The sequence below is a fragment of the Octopus bimaculoides genome, chromosome 30 (assembly GCF_046866305.1).
Source record: "Octopus bimaculoides isolate indiv1 chromosome 30, ASM4686630v1, whole genome shotgun sequence".
Classification (NCBI taxonomy): Eukaryota; Metazoa; Mollusca; class Cephalopoda; order Octopoda; family Octopodidae; genus Octopus; species Octopus bimaculoides.
In genome coordinates, this window is record NC_142957.1 from 5,932,944 (window position 1) to 5,956,531 (window position 23,588).

The following is a 23,588-nucleotide window of genomic DNA, read 5'->3' on the forward strand; positions in this document are numbered from 1 at the left end:
AACTCTGCCAAATTAGATTGGAGCCTGGTGTTGCTATCCGGTTTCACCAGTCCTCAGTCAAATCGTCCAACCCATGCTAGCATGGAAAGCGGACGTTAAACGATGATGATGATGATGATGATAATCGTCATCATCTTCATCATTTAAAATCCGTTATCCATGCTGGCATAGGTTGAATGGTTTGACCAGGGCTGGAAAGCTGCACCAGACTCCAGTTTGATTTGGTATGGTTTCTATGGCTGGACACCCTTCCTAACACCAACTACTCCAAGAGTGTAACGGGTACCTTTTATGTGCCACTGGCACTGGTGTCATTTGCATGACACCAATATCTGCCACGACTGCAATCTTACTTGGGTTGATGGGTCTTCTCAAGCACAGCAATGCCAAAGGTCTCAGTCATTCGTCATTGCCTCCTTGACGTCCAACATTCAAAAGCAGCTTTTCACATGCCACCGGTATTGGCTGCTTTGCCTCCAAGCACTTGAAAGGTGCTTATTATGTGCCCCAGCATGGGTGCCGACAGTTACGTGACACCAGCATCAGCCACGACTACGATTTCACTTGTCTTGATGAGTGTTCTCAAACACAGCATACCGCCAAAGGTCTCAGCCACTATTCATTGCTTCTGTGAGGCCCAAAGTTCGAAGATCATATAAGCTCATAAGTGATGGTTACTCCATCGCTGGATGGTTTGGATAAATCCTGATTGTCAGTATACAGTATGTAAAAATTTGATAGTTGTAATAGAGACATTAGTCTCTCTCTATCACCTTTCAACAGCATTATATATTAAGGAACAGTAGAACAATTTAACAACATAATAAAAATAAGTTTTAGTTTTGATGATGCTTGGTTTTACAAATCCTGTGTCACTCAGCTTAGCAGCCACTGATTAAGTTGTAATTAGGTATTGGAAGGTTAACGGCTTCCTTGATGCATGCCAGAGAAGCAAGTAGCTATCACCATCGATGGCATCGTGGTGAAGAGTGCTTCGTTGAGGAGTGAGGAGTTGTCCCGTAGAAGGTCTGTCGCTCAACTGCCTAACAAAGTGAAACTCACTCTTTTAGTACCAGTTTTACTACGCATGCACACTCGAGGGGCTTCCGGTGTTGAAGTCCCCTGCGCATGCGCAGAATAGTACTTCCTCAATGGCGGCTATAATTTCACGCCACTGCAAGTATTTACCATATAAATGTATGGCTGATTCAGCAAAATGGTAATGTGAAAATTATTAAATAACGAACGCAGTTATGCACAACATAAAACCAAAAGGGAAAAGTTCAATTGTCACTAATTGTGACTGAGAGTGCCGGGTAGCACCTAATAAGAGGTAAAAACAACAAACAACAAACAAATCTGTGCTATTGAGCAGTATATTTACTATAACGATATTTCTGCTTCAGCAACTCACACTAAATCTAGCTAAAATTTTGCCTCTGAAATAATGACGACGATGATGATGATGATGGCGGTTAGGGGTGCAGTGAGGTGCCACATTAAACAAACATGTAACAATGATCCATTCATGGATCAGTTAATCTTGTTCTTAAAACCAACTGACATTCGTCTGAGAGCCTGAAACATTAACACTGTCTTAATTTTCTAAAACAGCTGGATTATTTGATAGTGGAGGCGCAATGGCCCAGTGGTTAGGGCAGCGGACTCGCGGTCATAGGATCGTGGTTTCAATTCCCAGACCGGGTGTTGTGAGTGTTTATTGAGCAAAAACACCTAAAAGCTCCACGAGGCACCGGCAGGGGATGGTGGCGAACCCTGCTGTACTCTTCCACCACAACTTTCTCTCACTCTTACTTCCTGTTTCTGTTGTGCCTGTAATTCAAAGGGTTAGCCTTGTCACACTCTGTGTCACACTGAATATCCCCCAAGAACTACATTAAGGGTACACGTGTCTGTGGAGTGCTCAGCCACTTGCACGTTAATTTCACGAGCAGGCTGTTCCGTTGATCGGATCAACTGGAACCCTCGACGTCGTAAGCGACAGAGTGCCAACAACAACAACATTTCTGATAATGTTGGAGTTACCTCCTGTGTTTGGTGTCTTCTGACTGCAATAACCACCTCAGTTAAGTGAGCTTTTTTTCCCAAGCCATTGTATTGTACATCTGATATCCTATCAAACATTCTTTTAACTGATTTAGCATTCAGATTAATTGTTAATTTGATAACAGTACTTAATTTCTTTTAAGTCTAGTGCTTATTTTATCATTCCCTTTTTTTCATTTTTGTCGAAGTAACTGCTAAGTTCATCATCATCATCATCATCGTCATTTAACGTCCGCTTTCCATGCTAGCATGGGTTGGACGATTTGACTGAGGACTGGTGAAACCGGATGGCAACACCAGGCTCCAATCTGATTTGGCAGAGTTTCTACAGCTGGATGCCCTTCCTAACGCCAACCACTCAGAGAGTGTAGTGGGTGCTTTTACGTGTCACCCGCACGAAAACGGCCACGCTCGAAATGGTGTCTTTTATGTGCCACCCGCACAAGAGCCAGTCCAGGGGCACTGGCAACGATCTCGCTCGAAAATTATGGCAACTTATTATAAACCAACATCGGTTATCCAGAAGCCTTGCCTAAACATGTGTATGTGTATGCATGTATATAGGTAGGTATATTTATATGTATGCGGGTATGTATGTATGTGTGTATGTGCAGTGAATGCGTGCGTGTGTATATGTCTCTTCTGTATGTAAGCATTTAAATTCTTCCTGGTTTCTATCAAAGATACAGCTTTCAAATGTGGATGACAAAAACAATGTCTCATTTTAAATCTGAGAAAAGTCTTGCATATTTTTACTGCTATAGGCGTAGGAGTGGCTGTGTGGTAAGTAGCTTGCTTACCAACCACATGGTTCCAGGTTCAGTCCCACTGCGTGGCACCTTGGGCAAGTGTCTTCTACTATATAGCCTCGGGCTGACCAAAGCCTTGTCAGTGGATTTGGTAGACGGAAACTGAAAGAAGCCTGTCGTATATATGTATGTATATATATGTGTGTGTGTGTGTATGTTTTTGTGTCTGTATTTGTCCCCCCAACATCGCTTGACAACCGATGCTGGTGTGTTTACGTCCCCGTAACTTAGCGGTTCGGCAAAAAGAGACCGATAGAATAAGTACTAGGCTTCCAAAGAATAAGTCCTGGGGTCGATTTGCTCGACTAAAGGCGGTGCTCCAGCATGGCCACAGTCAAAAGACTGAAACAAGTAAAAGAGTGAAAGAGAGTAAAGAGTTCTGCTTACAGATTGTATTTACAATGTGCAAATCGGTTGATTTCTTTTTCTGAAAATCCAAGCTTGATAGGCATTTATTTAAAAAACCAAATGTTTTTTTTTTTTTAATATCGGTATGAATGAATGAATGAATATATGTATGTGTGTGAGAACATGCATACAGTTCTATCAATTATATTTGGGGGTATATTTCAAATGACTTCGTTTTGGTGTGCCGAAGCCGGAAATGACTCAGCGGAAAATAATTTTCTGCATCAAAACTTGCTGATTAGAGAACGTCTCGTGTAGTGTTCTTCGAATTATGTTTTCCATTATGGTCACACTGAGGATTTGCAGACATTTACGTAATGCAAATGGTAACAACGAAACCTGGTATATGACTAATCATTATATTTTATATCTTTTCATTTCTCTTGCTTGCTTTATGTTCTGGCGTTTGCTGAAATTCCTTGAGAAAAATTTTTCCTAGTAATCAGACTATACGGGGTCTACCTTTAGCATATTAGGAATCCATCTAGTGGTCATTTCTCTTATATAGGCATAGGAGTGGCTGTGTGGTAAGTAGCTTGCTTACTAACCACATGGTTCCAGGTTCAGGCCCACTACGTGGCACCTTGGGCAAGTGTCTTCTACTATAGCCTCAGGCCGACCAAAGCCTTGTGAGTGGATTTGGTAGACGGAAACTGAAAGAAGCCCGTCGTATATATGTATATATATATTTGTATGTATGTGTATTTGTGTGTCTGTGTTTGTCCCCCCCCCCCCCAACATCGCTTGACAACCGATGCTGGTGTGTTTACGTCCCCGTAACTTAGTGGTTCGGCAAAAAGAGACCGAAAAAATAAGTACTAGGCTTCCAAAGAATAAGTCCTGGGGTCGATTTGCTCGACTAAAGGCGGTGCTCCAGCATGGCCACAGTCAAATGACTGAAACAAAAGAGTAAAAGAGTAAATATAATTTTCTGAATCTTCAGATTTTTTTCAATATGCTAGGCCACTGGTTTAAATTGATATTGATTTAATTAATATCAATTTTTAACCTTATTATTTAAATTTAAATGTTTCTTTCTAAAGCTCAAGACCACTGCCATCATCATCATCATCATCATCATCACAAATGATAATTAAGGAAAGAACCGTAACAACAAGTTCAACAACAAAACCTACCAGCGATCTATGATGGCTTTCACACAGCTACGGTCCTTCAGTTTACCCAAAGACAGCACGGCGCTCTCTCTTACTATCCGGTCCTTGTCTTGGAGCATTGGAAGTATCTTCTCTGCAGTTTCTCTCTTTGATCCTTTACCTGCCAACAAATAATGAGGGGTGGTCATGGCACAATGAAGGAAACAACAACAAAAATAATAATGATGATTTAAAATTTTGGTACAAGGCTAGCAATTTTGAGGGGGCAGTGAAATTGATTACATTGACTCTGCCCAGTACTTCACTGGTACTTTATTTTATTGACCCCCGAAAGGATGAAAAGCAAAACTGACTTTGGTGGAATTTGAACTCAGAATGCAAAGATGGAGGAAATGCTACTAGGCTCAGGCGTGGCTGTGTGGTAAGAAGTTCGCTTCCCAACCACATGGTTCCGGGTTCAGTCCCGCTGGGTGACATCTTGGGCGAGTGTCTACTATAGCCTCAGACTAAGCAAAGCCTTGTGAGTGGATTTGGTAGATGGAAACTGAAAGAAGCCCGCCGTGTGTACATACATATATATATATATATATATATATATATATATAGTTGTGTGTGTGTGTTTTTGTATCTGTGTTTGTACCCCCTACCCCGCCGATGTTGACAACCAATGTTGGTGTGCTTATGTCCCTGAAACTTAGCAGTTTGGCAAAAGAGACTGAGAGAATAAGTACTAGGCTTACAAAGAATAAGTCCTGGGGATCTGGCCTTGTTTTGAATTAATCATGCATTATCTCATAGCTTTGATATTTCAATGATGTCTTTGTTTATTTTTAGAATGACATTGTAGGGTAGGTGTGAGAGCCTGGATCTGGCCTTGTTTTGAATTAATTGTGCATTATTTTATTGCTCTGAGATTTCAATGATGTGCTTGTTTATTTTTAGAAAGACATTGTAGGGTAGGTGTGAGAGGCTGGATCTGGCCTTGTTTTCAATTAATCATGCATTATCTCATAGCTTTGAGATTTCAATGATGTGATTGTTTATTTTTAGAATGACATTGTAGGGTAGGTGTGAGAGCCTGGATCTGGCCTTGTTTTGAATTAATTGTGCATTATTTTATTGCTCTGAGATTTCAATGATGTGCTTGTTTATTTTTAGAAAGACATTGTAGGGTAGGTATGAGAGGCTGGATCTGGCCTTGTTTTCAATTAATCATGCATTATCTCAAATCTTTGAGATTTCAATGATGTCTTTGTTTATTTTTAGAATGACATTGTAGGGTAGGTGTGAGAGGCTGGATCTGACCTTGTTTTCAATTAATCATGCATTATCTCATGGCTTTGATATTTCAATGATGTCTTTGTTTATTTTTAGAATGACATTGTTTGGTAGGTGTGAGAGGCTGGATCTGACCTTGTTTTAAATTAATTGTGCATTATCTCATAGCTCTGAGATTTCAATAATGTGATTGTTTATTTTTAGAAGGACATTGTAGAGTAGGTGTGAGAGGCTGGATCTGGCCTGGCTTTGAATGAATCATGCATTATCTTATTGCTCTGAGATTTCAATGATGTGCTTGTTTATTTTTAGAATGACATTGTAGGGTGAGGTTAGATCTAGTTGATTTGTATAAAAAAACAAGTAGAATATTTTGACTGGATATGGCCAGTTTAAATGCTAAAGTATCAACCAGTGTACTCCTAGATACACTGTGGCTAAATAAAAATAGTTGGATTCATAAGTGTTCATCTCTTATGCTTTACTGGGAGTCTGGTGTTCTACGAAATGTGATAAGAAATAGAATTTAAGAGTAAACTTACCTGCTTTGGCCAGGGCGATGGTTGCAACAGCACGAATATTTGGGTCAGATTCATGTAACATATCTTCCAGAAAGTGTAAAACAGCAGGTGAGGAATAGGAACCTGAGTAGGAGAGGCAAATATAGTTTATTTATTTATTTATTGACAGACAGACAGACTAATAGATAAAGACAGACAGAGATAGATAGATAGACAGATAGATAAAGACAAACAGAGATAGATAGATGGATGGATGGATGGATGGATAGATAGATAGACAGACAGTTAGATAGATAGATAGATAGATAGATAGATAGATAGAGAAAAACATACAGATAGAAGATAGATAGATAGATAGATAGAGAAAAACATACAGATAGAAGATAGACAGACAGAGATAGATGGATGGATGGATAGATAGACAGACAGAGATAGATAGATAGATAGACAGATGGATGGATAGATAGATAGATAGATAGATAGATAGGTAGATAAGTAGATAGATAGATAGATAGATAGATAGAGAAAGACATACAGATAGAAGATAGACAGAGATGGATAGATAGATAGATAGATAGAAAACAAGGTTCAACCAAATTAATGTACCTCCAACCCCTACTTCTAATTTCAATTTAATTAGATAACTGAATCAAATGCTTAAACAACTAAGTAATGGCTGAAATATTTAATGAATGGAAAACAAAAACCCAGTTTGGTCTATCAATCAGCAGTTTGTGAAACCACATAGGAAAATATTCAGTTGCTTGCTCAGCTCAACTCATATTGCTTTGAAAGTGCTGAGGGTGCCATGTATATATATATATATATATATATATATATATATATATATATATATATAATATAATATAGGATAAATTCTTTATAAGAATTTATCAAGTAGTCAGCGTGAAAAAAACCTCATAATGAAAAAAATAATGAAAAAATTTCGTAATGAAAAAAATTCATCATTTTTTCATAAATATAAATAATTTTATTATAAAGGGCATTAACTGTGTAGTAATGCCTCACGCTTCGAGGGACTAAATAAGTCAAAAACTACCAAAAAATAAGCAACATATTTACTGAAAGCGAGGGAATGCAGCTTTCAAAATTTATCTCTTAAAAACTTATTCTTTGTAAACCTAGTACTTATTCTATCGGTCTCTTTTGCCAAACCGCTAAGTTATGGGGACGTGAACACACCACCATCGGTTGTCACACACACAAACACACACAAACATACACACAAACACACACACATATATATATACATATATACGACAGGCTTCTTTCAGTTTCCGTCTACCAAATCCACTCACAAGGCTTTGGTCGGCTCGAGGCTATAGTAGAAGGCACTTGCCCAAGATGCCACACAATGGGAATGAACCCAGAACCATGTGGTTGGTAAGCAAGCTACTTACCACACAGCCACTCCTGCGCCTATACATGTATGACAAATTAAGAAATTCTATTGAAGATGGTTCACTTTTTACATTTAAAATTACAATAGAGTACATCATAAGACACAGGGAAGTAAGAAGGTATGCAGATAGTCCCTTACAGCTGTTTCAAGAATAGATGCACATATGCACATGTAATTGCAAAATTTGTCCACTCACCGAGATTTTCAATAGCAGTTAACCGATGTTGGCTGTCCATGTTGAATACTTGTTTCATGGCATGGTATCCCACAGCATACTGTTGTAGTTTGTTATAGAATGATTCCGAATCTCCATTCTCATTCTGACAGAACTGATTGAAAACCTCTCGGTCCAGTTTCTGCTCGCAGTGAAATATATCACGAAAAATCATATTGATGAAGAATGCGAGCTTGCTGTAAGAATACTTTGATGAGATCTGTTCTTCGTAGTCCACAAGGAAACACTGTTTGAAGATGTCCCAACTGATGCTGGTCTCACAGGGGAAGTGGCGGTCCCAGAAGTTAGAATCCACTTCCAGATCGCTGTGGCAATCCGAGTCATCCGAATCGGTATCTTTGTAAGTCTTCAACACTGTACTCTCTTTAATCACAGAGTTCTGTCGAAAAAGTGTGGCAAACTTGCTAGAGTTTGGTGAGCTTGATGAAGACTTCGTAAAGCAGCGCATTGGAGCGATCTTGTACATGTCAGCCTTGATGCTGCTGATGAGGATTTTGAACTTCTTATCAAAGTTGTCGCTTTTGCCAAAGAAGCACCAATTCAACTTTGACAGCATCAGTTTCCTGTTCAATGACAAAAAATTAGGATCACCATTATTAATTATGAAAAAGTGGGCTGTCAGAATTGTAAGCACAACAGACAAAGTGCTGCTAAGCAGTTTGTCAGTCCGCACATCCTGAGTTCAAATTCCACCAGGGTTGACTTTGCCTTTCATCCTTTTGGGGATCAATAAAATAAGTATCCATTGAACAAGGTGGGAGGAGTCAATATAATTAACTTAAACCTTTCTCAAAAACTGCTGGCTTAATGCTAAAATTTGAAACCATTATTATTATTATTATTATTAATAATAATGATGATGATGATAATAATAATAATTCTTCCTATTACAGGCACAAGGACTGAAATTTGTGGGAAGGGGTTAAGTCGATCACATTGACCCCAGTACTCAGCTGGTATTTAATTTGTCGACTCTGAAAGGATGAAAGGCAATGTTGACCGTGGCAGAATTTGAACTCAGAACGTAGGGATACGTGAAATACCGCTATGCTCACCATCTTAACAACAACAACAACAACAACAATAATGATAATAATCCTTTCTACTAAAGGCACAAGGCCTGAAATTTGGGCGAAGGGGCTAGTTGATTACATCAACTCCAGTGTTTCACTGATACTTAATTTGTCAACCCCGAAAAGATGAAAGGTCAAGTCGACCTCGACAGAATTTGAACTCAGAACGTAGCAATGGGTGAAATACTGCTAAGTATTTTGTCCAACATGCTAACAATTCTGCCAGCTCGCCACAATAATAATAATAACAACAACAACAATAATAATAATCCTTTCTACTAAAGGCACAAGGTCTGAAATTTTTTGGTGGAATGAGAATAGTCAATTACATTGAGCCCAGTATTAGACTTGTACTTAAGGCAAAGGAAATCACTACTATTCTCTTCAAACTTTGCTTTTATCACCTGGACATCAATGTTTTGAAACTGACCTGTTTTCCATTACATTTCAGCAATGAGTTGCTGAAGCAGAAATATCGTTATAACAAATATTCTGCTCAATGCCACAAATTTGCTTGTCAGTTTTTTTTACCTTAACCACTTGAGCATGTCCCTTAGTGGCTTACAATATGTGTGTTGCTGATCATTAGCAGGAGTAGTAGGGAAGCATCATAGCCATGTGTTGCAAGGGTTTCTTTGGGATTTCAATAAATGTAACAAAAGCAAAGTTTGAAGGAAACATCAGCCATTTTTCATACATTCTTGGAGTAAACAAATAGAAAATAACAGTTGCTACCCAAGGACGAAAATCATGTTTCATTTATTCACTGCCCTGAATGAATTTTAATTTTGGCACAAGACCGGATTTTAATTTAATGGATTTTAATTTTCAAAGGCTGGCACACATGCCAACGTCGTCTCCTTCACTGGACATGAAACTCGGCTTGCGAAGACCTGTTGAGGCAAGCGAAATCGTAATGGCACCTGTGCCCTGGCACTTGTGCCGGTGGCATGTGTAAAGACATTCAAGCGAGATCGTTGCCAGTGCTGCTGGACTGGCTCCTGTGCAGGTGGCACATAAAATACACCATTTCGAGCGTGGCCATTGCCAGTACCGCCTGACTGGCCTTCGTGCCGGTGGCATGTAAAAGCACCCATTACACTCTCTGAGTGGTTGGCGTTAGGAAGGGCATCCAGCTGTAGAAACTCTGGCAAATCAGATTGGAGCCTGGTGTAGCCACCTGGTTCACCAGTCCTCAGTCAAATCGTCCAACCCATGCTAGTATGGAAAGCGGACGTTAAACGATGATGATGATGATGATGACCAATAGTTATGAAGGGAGGGGATTAGTTAATTACACTGACTCCAGTTCTTGACTGGTACTTAATCTTACCAACCCTATAAGGACGAAATATAAGTTGATCTAGATATGATTTATTAAATAAAAGCTTAGCTGTGTGATTGTTTCGCAACCACATGGTTCCGGGTTTCGTCCCACTGTGTGGCACCTTGGGTGTCTTCTACGATAGCCTCAGGCTGACCAAAGCCTTGTGACTTGATTTGGTAGTGTGGTAAGAAGCTTGCTGCCCAACCACATGGTTCCTGGTTCAGTCCCACTGTGTGGCACCTTAAGCAAATGTCATCTACTATATCCTTGGGTCAACCAAAGCCTTGTGAGTGAATCTGGCAGATAGAATCTGAAAGAAGAACATTGTGTGTGTGTGTGTGTGTGTGTGTGTTATTGGGTGGCTGCATATGTGTGCACACATGCGTATGTGTGTCTGTTTTTGTGTTGTATCCAATCACTACATGACAACCAGTGCTGGTTTGTTTACAATCCTATAACTTAGCTGTTCAGCAAAAAGAGACTGACAGAATAAGCACTGGAGTCAGTTTCTTTGACTAAACCCTTTGATGTGGTGCCACAGCACAGTTAGAAGTCCAATGTCTGAAACAGGGAAAGGATAGAAGGAAAATAACATAAATGAGTAGTATGCATACATTCCTGAGTTGAGGTGGTCACCAAGTTCTTTGAAATTGTCGATACGAGCCACAGGAATGATTATAGAATTGGTAACGTAGGCCAAGGCCAGTTCATTCTGGCAGGTTACATTCTCAATGGAATCCAAAGACAGAACCATCAGAAAGATCTAGAATGAGAAAGACAAAATCCATGGACAATTAAAATAACATAAATTAAATCAGGGGTTTTCAAACTGTGGTCCACGGACCACAGGGGGTCCGCAAGGACAAGACAGGGGGTCCGTGGACAGCAAATACTTTTTATGGGCAATTTGATTCTATATATGTTTTTTAATCGAAATCTTTTTAATTGACAATAAACCTATTTGTTAAATACTGTTAATTAAATAAATGTAAAAATATATGTTATTTTAAGCAAATATTTATGTATAAATTTCATAAGCGTTTATAAGGGGGTCCCTAAGGTAAAGCCTGAACTATAAAGGGGTCCGTAAGTCAAAAAGTTTGTAAACCCCTGAATTAAATGACAATGGGGGTGGAAGTAATTTTTAAAAAAATCAATTAATTAATGAGAATGGTTGATGGAAGACAAGGAAAGAAATTATTCAAATATTTCTGTTGTTGTTTACACTATTTAATAAGTCCCTCCTACCTTGTTGTTGCTGTTTAACCTCATGTTAGTCATGATCCCGCTGAACTATGATCGAAGATGTTCCAGATGTGACCATCCCAACTTATATTCAGACATAGTGTATCTAGGACTACATTATCAATGTGTCCTTTCTTGTTGCTGTTTAGTCCCAGATCAGTCCTGAGTCTTGATCAATGTTGTTCCAGCTATGACCACCCTGTCTTTTATTGAAACATATTGCATCTAGGACTACACTATCTAATGTGTCCCTCCTTTCTTGTTGTTTAGCCCCAGGTCAGTCCTGATCCAGCATACCTATGGTTAAAGACGACCCACTTATAACCATCTTGTTTCATTCCAACATAGTGTACCTAAGACTACATTGTCTAATCTGCTCTCCTTCTTTGTTGTTGTTTAACCCCAGGTCAGTCCTAATCCAGCTGCCCTATGAACAAAGATTTTCCAAATGTGACCATCCAGTGTTTTATTCTGACATAGTGTATCTAGGATTACATTATCTAATGTGTCCTTTCTTGTTAGTATTGTTGTTTAGTCCCAGATCAGTCCTAATCCAACAGACTCATGATCGATGTTGTTCCAGCTATGACCACCCTGTCTTTTTTTGAAACATAGTGCATCTAGGACTACACTATCTAATGTGTCCCTCCTTTCTTGCTGTTTAGTCTCAGGTCAGTCCTGATCCAGCAGACCTATGGTTAAAGACGACCCACTTATAACCATCCTGTTTCATTCCAACATAGTGTACCTAAGACTGCATTGTCTAATGTGCTCTCCTTCTTTGTTGTTGTTTAACCCCAGGTCAGTCCTGATCCAGCTGCCCTATGATCAAAGATGTTCCAGATGTGACCATCCAGTGCTTTATTCTGACATAGTGCATCTATGTCATTAATTTTTAGTGTTGTATTATACTTATCCTTGTGCTTATCAAAAATCTCTTCGTGTGGAGGTGCAATGGCCCAGTGGTTAGGGCAGCGGACTCGCAGTCATAGGATCGCGGTTTCAATTCCCAGACCGGGCGTTGTGAGTGTTTATTGAGCGAAAACACCTAAAGCTCCACGAGGCTTCGGCAGGGGATGGTGGCGAACCCTGCTGTACTCTTTCACCACAACTTTCTCTCACTCTTGCTTCCTGTTTCTGTTGTGCTTGTAATTCAAAGGGTCAGCCTTGTCACACTGTGTCACGCTGAATATCCCCGAGAACTACGTTAAGGGTACACGTGTCTGTGGAGTGCTCAGCCACTTGCACGTTAATCTCACGAGCAGGCTGTTCTGTTGATCGAATCAACTGGAACCCTCGACGTCGTAAGCGACCGAGTGCCAACAACAACGATGGAAGAGTAATAGTTTGTATGCCTATTTATAAGAATTTCTGATTATTTTTATTTTGTATGTTGGAGAACCAGTCTAGTGCACCTTGGGTGTCTATAGTTTGAGCTTGATTTTGTTTTTTAGCGTTGGTAGGTAATTATCCAAAATTACCTTCCTTAGTTTACCTATTTCTGATTTATTGGGGCATATTAATCTAACTTGTGTTTTATCCTTACCATTCTCTTATTTGCCTTATAAATCCTCGGTAAATTTCTAATTTACCCCCACCCATATCTAATACTCAATTGCGATATTGCCATGCAGTAGTAAGCACTTGGTTATAAATACTTAGATACACACCCAGTAGTATATTGGATATTTAATATCTCTTAGACGGTTTCTTAACCTCTAACTCTTACAGAAATAAATATTTAATAGAAGGCTTTTACTTGTTTGTCTACTTTATGCGACATTGGTTGCTGATGTAAATATAAATTGACGAGTCCATAGCTAGCCACCTACACTTTTCTCTGCAAAATAGGGGTAGTTTATCCTGTTCAGGCTATATTATTAGCATTATTCTGCGATTGAGAATTTAAAATCACTTCTTTAACTTTCTAAAAGACATCTCAACGCTTCTAAAAGCAAACTTTATTTGTTTATTTACGTTTGTCGTAATTTGAATTTAGAGTAAATAAGCTTTCAAGATGAATACTGCTGGCAAAATGGAGTTCAAGAATGAAGGCAGAAACAGTTGTGCTGCCACAAAGGAGATACATGGTTACCCAACCTGAGGAAAGTGCAGAAGGAGATAGGGAGTGGGAGACAGCAGGATAGAGATGGTGGCAAAGTACCAAGCATACACAAAAGGGGCAGGGATCAGAATATAAATGGAATATGTGTGTGTGTGTGTATATATATATATATATATATACATGTATATATTTCTTTATTGTCTACAGGGAGCTAAGCATAGAGGGGACAAACAAGGACAGACAAAGGGATTAAGTCAATTACATCAACCCCAGTACATAACTGGTATTTATTTAATCAGCCTCAAAAGAATGAAAGGCAAAGTCGACCTAGGGGAAATTTGAACACACAACATAAAGACAGACGAAATACCGCTAAGCATTTCGCCTAGCGTCCTAACGATTCTGCCAGCTTGCTGCCCTATATATATATATGTGTGTGTATATATATATATATATTGGGATATATATATATATATACACACACATATACATATATACATACATATATATATATACATACATACATATATATATGCATACATACACACATGCATATATACATATATACGTGCGTCACTTTATGTTTATTATTGTCCCCTACCACTGCTTGACAACTGGTGTTGGTTTGTTTACATCACCGTAACTTATTTGTCCAATATAAGAGACTGATAGAGTATATACATAAAAGCCAGGCTTAAATAAATTTAAAAAAAAAAGCACTAGGGTCAATTTGTTTGGCTAAACTCTTCAAGGAAGTGCCCCAGCAAATATCCCACCGTCCAATAATTAAAACAAGTAAAAAACAAAGGAAAAAAGAAAGAAGACATCTCACCTTTGATTTAACCACAGCCTGTCCACGTTGTGAGGTTGAATACTCAACAGTGGAGTTTATAGAGCTGGGCAGCTTGTCATACCAAACTTTCCAGTCATAAGGTTTTAGTTCAGCTGTAGAAGAGATGACGACAAGAGTTAGTCAGACACAGTAAAAGCTGTTATGTTATTCTTTTCTACTCTCGGCACAAGATCTGAACTTTTTGAGGAGTGGGGGGGGTCAGTTGATTAGATCGACCTCGGCAGAATTTGAACTCAAAATGTAAAGACCGCTAAGCATTTTGCCCAGCAATGCTAATTGTGTCTGCCAGCTGCCACCTTCAAAAGCTGTTCCTTATTACCACTGATAACACTCATCATCATCATCATCATCGTTTAACGTCCGCTTTCCATGCTAGCATGGGTTGGACGATTTGACTGAGGACTGGTGAAACCGGATGGCAACACCATGCTCCAATCTGATTTGGCAGAGTTTCTACGGCTGGATGCCCTTCCTAACACCAACCACTCAGAGAGTGTAGTGGGTGCTTTTACGTGTCACCCGCACGAAGGCCAGTCAGGCGGTACTGGCAACGGTCTAACAAATTTTTTTTTTTTTCTTGTCTTTGGACCTGGAATCAGAGGTAACTCGAATGTGGAATCTAAAAACAGAAACAATTCCTATCATAGTGGGTGCCTTAGGTATAATAAAAAAATATTCAGACAGATACATAACAAAACCACCAGGACTTACAAATATATATATAACGTACAGAAAATTGCACTACTGGGCACTGCACACATCCTACGCAAAACCCTTTCAATACAGTAACCATAAGAGCATCACAGCAAACCACAGCACATAGCCAAGGCACACAGAGCTGCGCTCGGTAGTGAAGTGAAAGCACACTATAAAAATAAAACTACTGAATAATAATAATATGAAATTAATAAAATACTCACCAGCTAGTCTTTCCACAAATGGAAGGTCTTTTATATCATAACTAATCACAATGTCTGGATCCATGTTTCACAATGTACAATCCTGAAATGAATGAAAGGGGTAGAATTTAATTAAATGTCTTGTTAACATCATCGTCTTCATATATTTCTTTTACCTGTTTCAGTCATTAGACTGCAGACATGTTGGAGTACCATTTTGAAGAATTTTAGCTAAATGAAACAACCCCGGTATTTATTTTTCAAGCCTGATATTTATTCCATTGTCTCTTTTGCCAAACCACTGAGTTACAGGGACATAAACACACCGACACCGGTTGTCAAGCAGTAATGAGGGATAAACACAGATACAAAGACACACGCAAACATATCATTGTCATGACCCGTGCCAGTGCCACCTAACTGGCACCTGTGCCCGTGGCACGTAAAATGTACCATTCAAGCATGGTCGATGCCAGTCCCACCGGACTGGCTCCCATGCTGGCTGCATGTAAAAAGCACCATTCAAGTGTGGTCATTACCAGTGCTGCCTGACTGGCCCCTGTGCCAGTAGCATGTGACACCAGCACTTGCAACAACAGCAGTAGCAAAAGTGGTCAAAATAACAGCAATAGCAACAATGATTGCAACAGCAGCAACAACAGTGATGGTGACAACAGTAGCAACAGCAACAATTGACACAACAACAGCAGCAGCAGCAATAGCAACAACGACAGTTGCGAAAGTGGTCACAAGGACAGCAATAGCAACAATGGTGGCAGCAGCAATAGCAACAACGACAGTTGCGAAAGTGAGTCACAATGACAGCAATAGCAACAATGGTGGCAGCAGCAATAGCAACAACGACAGTTGCGAAAGTGGTCACAATGACAGCAATAGCAACAATGGTGGCAGCAGCAATAGCAACAACGACAGTTGCGAAAGTGAGTCACAAGGACAGCAATAGCAACAATGATGGCAGCAGCAATAGCAACAACGACAGTTGCGAAAGTGAGTCACAATGACAGCAATAGCAACAATGGTGGCAGCAGCAATAGCAACAACGACAGTTGCGAAAGTGAGTCACAATGACAGCAATAGCAACAATGGTGGCAGCAGCAATAGCAACAACGACAGTTGCGAAAGTGAGTCACAATGACAGCAATAGCAACAATGATGGCAGCAGCAATAGCAACAACGACAGTTGCGAAAGTGGTCACAAGGACAGCAATAGCAACAATGGTGGCAGCAGCAATAGCAACAACGACAGTTGCGAAAGTGAGTCACAATGACAGCAATAGCAACAATGGTGGCAGCAGCAATAGCAACAACGACAGTTGCGAAAGTGAGTCACAAGGACAGCAATAGCAACAATGATGGCAGCAGCAATAGCAACAACGACAGTTGCGAAAGTGAGTCACAAGGACAGCAATAGCAACAATGATGGCAGCAGCAATAGCAACAACGACAGTTGCGAAAGTGGTCACAAGGACAGCAATAGCAACAATGGTGGCAGCAGCAATAGCAACAACGACAGTTGCGAAAGTGAGTCACAATGACAGCAATAGCAACAATGATGGCAGCAGCAATAGCAACAACGACAGTTGCGAAAGTGAGTCACAATGACAGCAATAGCAACAATGATGGCAGCAGCAATAGCAACAACGACAGTAGCAGCAACAGAAAGAATAGGAACAAGACAAACATCATGGATGACATTTTGTTGTGAACATTCACAGTTAGAAACTGTGTCGACATAACAGAAATGCCTTTTATAACATTAGGTTGGCGTTTTAGTTAATTACTGTTAATGAAAAACAGTCTCACACACACACACACACACACACACACACACACACACATATACACACAGGCGTATTTAGACATGTTTAGATATAGACACACACACAGATATATACACCCATATATGTACACACACACACACCCATACATGTACACACACACACATACACACCCATACATGTAAACATATACAGACATATATACATTTGTGTATATACCTCCATGTACATGTATATACATATACACACGTATATATATATATATATATATATATACATACACACAAATACACACATATAGAGATATACATACATATACATACATATAAACACATATACATATATACACACACATACACAAACATATAATACGGACACAGACACACCTATATACAGACAGATGCACACGTGTACACAAACACATAGACACACACGTACATACATACATAAGCATTCATACACTCACATACTTTTAATTTGCAAGAATGTCTAGTAATACAAAACTACATACGCAAAAGAAAAGAAAATAAAAAACAGTGTAAATTTAGTCCAACAAAGAATTTAGTCACTTCCTGGTGACCCAAGACAGGTTCTTCGAAATATACACTCTCTAGATAAAATTACAGTATCACTTAGCGACAGCTGACAAACATTCATTCTGACTAAAGAATGAAGTGAGACACACAGACACACTTTAGATTTGTGGTTTCCACCCTTTTCTATATCCTGTACTCTGGGAAGTCATCATCAGCATTTAATACCCTCACTTTTTTTTTTTGTCATATTCTCATGGGTTGGATGGTTTGACAGGAACTGGTAACCCAGAGGACTGCTCCCATGATGCAGTGTCAGCTTTGGGAGGGCTTCTGTACTTGAATATCCTTCTCCCTAAAAACTACTGCTCTACAAAGTGTACTGGAATTGTGTGTGTGTGTGTGTGTGTGTGTGGTGTATGCATATACATATGCACACACATCTAGGTGCTGGCATAGTTGTGTGGTAAGAAGTTTGCTTCCCAACCACATGGTTCCAGATTCAGTCCCACTGCATGACACCTTGGCCAATAAAAGCCTTATGAGTGGATTTAGTAGACGGAAACTGAAAGAAGCTTGTTGTATATATATGTGTGTCTTTGTGTTTGTTCCTCCATCACCACTTGACGACCGGTGTTTGTGTGTTTATGTCCCTGTAACTTGGCAGTTCAGCAAAAGAGACTGATAGAATAAGTATACACACACACTCCTTCATTGGACACGAAACTCAGCTTGCGAAGACTTATTGGGGCAAGCGAAAGCGAAAGCGGGATGGCACCTGTGCCCAGCATCGCCTTTCTGGCACTTGTGCCCGTGACATGTGTAAGGATTTTCGAGCGAGATCGTTGCCAGTGCCCCTGGACTGGCTCTTGTGCGGGTGGCACATAAAATACACCATTTTGAGCGTGGCTGTTGCCAGTACCGCCTGACTGGCCTTCGTAGGATTTTCGAGCGAGATTGTCGCCAGTGCCCCTGGACTGGCTCTTGTGCAGGTGGCACATAAAATACACCATTTTGAGCATGGCCGTTGCCAGTACCGCCTGACTGGCCTTTGTGCTGGTGGCATGTAAAAGCACCCACTACACTCTCAGAGTGGTTGGCGTTAGGAAGGGCATCCAGCTGTAGAAACTCTGCCAAATCAGATTGGAGCCTGGTGTAGCCATCGGGTTTCACCAGTCCTCAGTCAAATCGTCCAACCCATGCTAGCATAGAAAGCGGACGTTAAACGATGATGATGATGATGATGATGATGATGATGACATACACACAGAGTAAATCAACAAAAGTCTCACACACTTGTCATTGCATCCCTGAGACTCAACATCCGAAGACCATGCTTCACCACCATGTTCTACACCTTCTTGGCTCTACCTCACCCCCATCCACAGGTTTCCTCTACAATTCAAGATTAGCACATCCTTACACAACCGTCCTCGTCCATATGCATCACATGACCACACTAGCACAGTCTCCTCTTTTGCACACCACATCCGATGCTCAATTTTTCTCTTGTGACACTTGCACTGCCACACATGTGCACTGACATTGCATACTCTTTTACTCTTTTACTTGTTTCAGTCATTTGACTGTGGCCATGCTGGAGCACCGCCTTTAGTCGAGCAAATCGACCCCAGGACTTATTCTTTGGAAGCCTAGTACTTATTCTATCGGTCTCTCTTTTGCCGAACCGCTAAGTTACGGGGACGTAAACATACCACCATCGGTTGTCAAGCGATGGTGGAGGGACAAACACAAACACACAAACATATACACACACATACATATACATATATACGACGGGGTCAGCCTTGTCACACTGTGTCACGCTGAATACTCCCCTTAACGTAGTTCTTGGGGGATATTCAGCGTGACACAGTGTGACAAGGCTGACCCTTTTGAATTACAGGCACAACAGAAACAGGAAGGTAAGAGTGAGAGAAAGTTGTGGTGGAAGAGTACAGCAGGGTTCGCCACCATCCCCTGCCGGAGCCATGTGGAGCTTTTAGGTGTTTTCGCTCAATAAACACTCACAATGCCCGGTCTGGGCATCGAAACCGCGATCTTATGACCGCGAGTCTGCTGCCCTAACCACTGGGCCATTGCGCCTCCACTGGCTTAAGAACAACAGAAGCCCTATTTGTCATTGGGTGTAAACACAACAATCAAAATTGTCAGTTTGTGTTGGACGTAGTCAAATATCAACATTGATCTCGTCATATTACTCTTTTCCTTTGCATGATTCATTCGTAGAATATACGAGACATACAGACAGACACTTATAGATGCCCAAGCCTAACATGTCTGAGGGGTGAGTAAAAAAAAAAAAAAAAATAAATAAAAAGCTTAGAAATGGGGGAGCATATATCTGTCAGACATACATATCCGTATGTATGAAATACTTATGTATATATGTGTGTGTGTGTTTCTTCTCCTATCACCACTTGACAACTGGTACTGGTGTGTCTACATTCCCCGTAACTTAGTGTTTCAGCAATAGAGACCAATAGAATAAGCATCATGCTTTAAGAAATAAGTCTAGGGGGTCGATTTAGTTGACTGAAAACCCTTCAAGGTGATGCTCCAGCATGGCCGCAGTCAAATGACCGAAACAAGTAAAAGAATAAAAGAATGCAAATCCGTATGTATGTATGATACATACATACACACGTGTGTGTGTGTGTGTGTGTGTGTGTATATATAGGTATGTGTATATATATGTGTGTGTATGTATATATGTGTGTGTGTGTATGTATATATGTGTGTGTGTGTATATATATCATCATCATCATTGTTTAAAGTCCGCTTTCCATGCTAGCATGGGTTGGATGATTTGACTGAGGACTGGCGAACCAGATGGCTACACCAGGCTCTAATCTGATCTGGCAGAGTTTCTACAGCTGGATGCCCATCCTAACGCCAACCACTCCGAAAGTGTAGTGAGTGCTTTTACATGCCACCGGCACGAGGGCCAGTCACGCAGTACTGGCAATGGCCACGCTCAAAAGGTGTTTTTTACGTGCCACCTGCATGGGAGCCAGTCCAGCAGCACTGGCAACGACCTCGCTCGAATAATTTTCTAACGTGCCACCAGCACAAGTGCTAGAAGGCAACGCTGACACACACACATATCTGTGTGTGTGTGTGATATGTCTGCAGGTTGAATAAAGACTTTCTTTCAAGGCGGAAAGCTGGCAGAAACATTAGCACGCCGGGCGAAATGCTTAGCGCTATTTCGTCTGCCATTACGTTCTGAGTTCAAATTCTGCCCAAGGTCGACTTTTCCTTTCATCCTTTTGGGGTCGATTAAATAAGTATCAGTTACGCACTGGGGTCAATGTAATCGACTTAACCCCTTTGTCTGTCCTTGTTTGTCCCTTCTATGTTTAGCCCCTTGTGGGCAATAAAGAAATTAGAAACATTAGCACGCCGGGCGAAATGCTTAGCGCTATTTCGTCTGCCATTACGTTCTGCGTTCAAATTCTGCCCAAGGTCGACTTTTCCTTTCATCCTTTTGGGGTCGATTAAATAAGTATCAGTTACGCACTGGGGTCAATGTAATCGACTTAACCCCTTTGTCTGTCCTTGTTTGTCCCTTCTATGTTTAGCCCCTTGTGGGCAATAAAGAAATTAGAAACATTAGCACGCCGGGCGAAATGCTTAGCGCTATTTCGTCTGCCATTACGTTCTGCGTTCAAATTCTGCCCAAGGTCGACTTTTCCTTTCATCCTTTTGGGGTCGATTAAATAAGTATCAGTTACGCACTGGGGTCAATGTAATCGACTTAACCCCTTTGTCTGTCCTTGTTTGTCCCTTCTATGTTTAGCCCCTTGTGGGCAATAAAGAAATTAGAAACATTAGCACGCCGGGCGAAATGCTTAGCGCTATTTCGTCTGCCATTACGTTCTGCGTTCAAATTCTGCCCAAGGTCGACTTTTCCTTTCATCCTTTTGGGGTCGATTAAATAAGTATCAGTTACGCACTGGGGTCAATGTAATCGACTTAACCCCTTTGTCTGTCCTTGTTTGTCCCTTCTATGTTTAGCCCCTTGTGGGCAATAAAGAAATTAGAAACATTAGCACGCCGGGCGAAATGCTTAGCGCTATTTCGTCTGCCATTACGTTCTGCGTTCAAATTCTGCCCAAGGTCGACTTTTCCTTTCATCCTTTTGGGGTCGATTAAATAAGTATCAGTTACGCACTGGGGTCAATGTAATCGACTTAACCCCTTTGTCTGTCCTTGTTTGTCCCTTCTATGTTTAGCCCCTTGTGGGCAATAAAGAAATTAGAAACATTAGCACGCCGGGCGAAATGCTTAGCGCTATTTCGTCTGCCATTACGTTCTGCGTTCAAATTCTGCCCAAGGTCGACTTTTCCTTTCATCCTTTTGGGGTCGATTAAATAAGTATCAGTTACGCACTGGGGTCAATGTAATCGACTTAACCCCTTTGTCTGTCCTTGTTTGTCCCTTCTATGTTTAGCCCCTTGTGGGCAATAAAGAAATTAGAAACATTAGCACGCCGGGCGAAATGCTTAGCGCTATTTCGTCTGCCATTACGTTCTGCGTTCAAATTCTGCCCAAGGTCGACTTTTCCTTTCATCCTTTTGGGGTCGATTAAATAAGTATCAGTTACGCACTGGGGTCAATGTAATCGACTTAACCCCTTTGTCTGTCCTTGTTTGTCCCTTCTATGTTTAGCCCCTTGTGGGCAATAAAGAAATTAGAAACATTAGCACGCCGGGCGAAATGCTTAGCGCTATTTCGTCTGCCATTACGTTCTGAGTTCAAATTCTGCCCAAGGTCGACTTTTCCTTTCATCCTTTTGGGGTCGATTAAATAAGTATCAGTTACGCACTGGGGTCAATGTAATCGACTTAACCCCTTTGTCTGTCCTTGTTTGTCCCTTCTATGTTTAGCCCCTTGTGGGCAATAAAGAAATTAGAAACATTAGCACGCCGGGCGAAATGCTTAGCGCTATTTCGTCTGCCATTACGTTCTGAGTTCAAATTCTGCCCAAGGTCGACTTTTCCTTTCATCCTTTTGGGGTCGATTAAATAAGTATCAGTTACGCACTGGGGTCAATGTAATCGACTTAACCCCTTTGTCTGTCCTTGTTTGTCCCTTCTATGTTTAGCCCCTTGTGGGCAATAAAGAAATTAGAAACATTAGCACGCCGGGCGAAATGCTATATATATCGTGTGCTGGAATGAAAACAATTGCAGTGTGGAAGGTGTTTATAAGCCATTTAAAATAACACACAAAAACCGTTAGATTCACTTCAACATTTAGATTTAATTATTTTGACAAATTAAATTTAAATGTTGAAGTGAATCTAACGGTTTTTGTGTGTTATTTTAAATGGCTTATAAACACCTTCCACACTGCAATTGTTATATATATATATATATATATATATATATACTTTATCTTTTACTTATTTCAGACTGTGGCCATGCTGGGGCACCACCCTGAAGAGTTTTTAGAGTCAAATGAATTGACTTGCACAAGTAAACTTATAGAGGAACTAGACCCAAGACAACATGGTTGGAAAGAAGGCTTCTTTACCACACAGCCAATACCAACAAGTGAAAATCTATCTACTGCTATTGACACAGTTTAGTTCTGTAAGCTAAAGTTCAGGACCACCACACCTCTTCATTCTCAGCCACTGCCACCACCGCCACTATTTCTGTTAGGAGTGGAGTTTACAAAGGAATGTGTATAAAGTGATCACCATACCATTACCCAGGTATTTATATGCCATCTCTTCAATATGTTTGACTTCTCTACCTGCAAATCTATACAAAAGTCGGTCCAGATGGACTATATGTAATCTGAACCTTTCCCCCCTTATTTTATTTTTTTTTTTTTACGGAATCCCACGTTTTAGGCTATGGAGATTCCGATTCTGAAATTTTTTTTTCAAAAATCTCAATTTCAA

The 23,588-nt window shown here is 40.4% G+C and overlaps 2 protein-coding genes across 4 annotated transcripts in view; one reads left to right on the plus strand and one right to left on the minus strand.

The window, feature by feature from the left end:
• The window catches only part of LOC106878274 (putative RNA-binding protein 19), a 133,672-nt gene that overhangs the window by 19,614 nt on the left and 90,470 nt on the right, over positions 1-23,588 (plus strand). Inside the window, exon 2 of the mRNA XM_089346321.1 lies at positions 23,091-23,396. The gene's annotated coding sequence lies outside the window, so the exon portion shown is untranslated. The remainder of the gene's footprint in view (positions 1-23,090; positions 23,397-23,588) is intronic.
• The window catches only part of LOC106869059 (uncharacterized), a 55,025-nt gene that overhangs the window by 3,538 nt on the left and 27,899 nt on the right, over positions 1-23,588 (minus strand). For all 3 annotated transcript variants that reach the window (XM_089346323.1, XM_089346322.1, XM_089346324.1), the window contains exons 2-7: positions 15,340-15,421; positions 14,399-14,511; positions 10,871-11,019; positions 7,818-8,419; positions 6,220-6,321; positions 4,421-4,559 (exon numbers count right to left, since the gene is read on the minus strand). In XM_089346323.1, coding sequence (XP_089202449.1) covers positions 4,421-4,559; positions 6,220-6,321; positions 7,818-8,419; positions 10,871-11,019; positions 14,399-14,511; positions 15,340-15,403 — 1,169 coding nt within the window. In that variant the 5' untranslated portion in view covers positions 15,404-15,421. The remainder of the gene's footprint in view (positions 1-4,420; positions 4,560-6,219; positions 6,322-7,817; positions 8,420-10,870; positions 11,020-14,398; positions 14,512-15,339; positions 15,422-23,588) is intronic.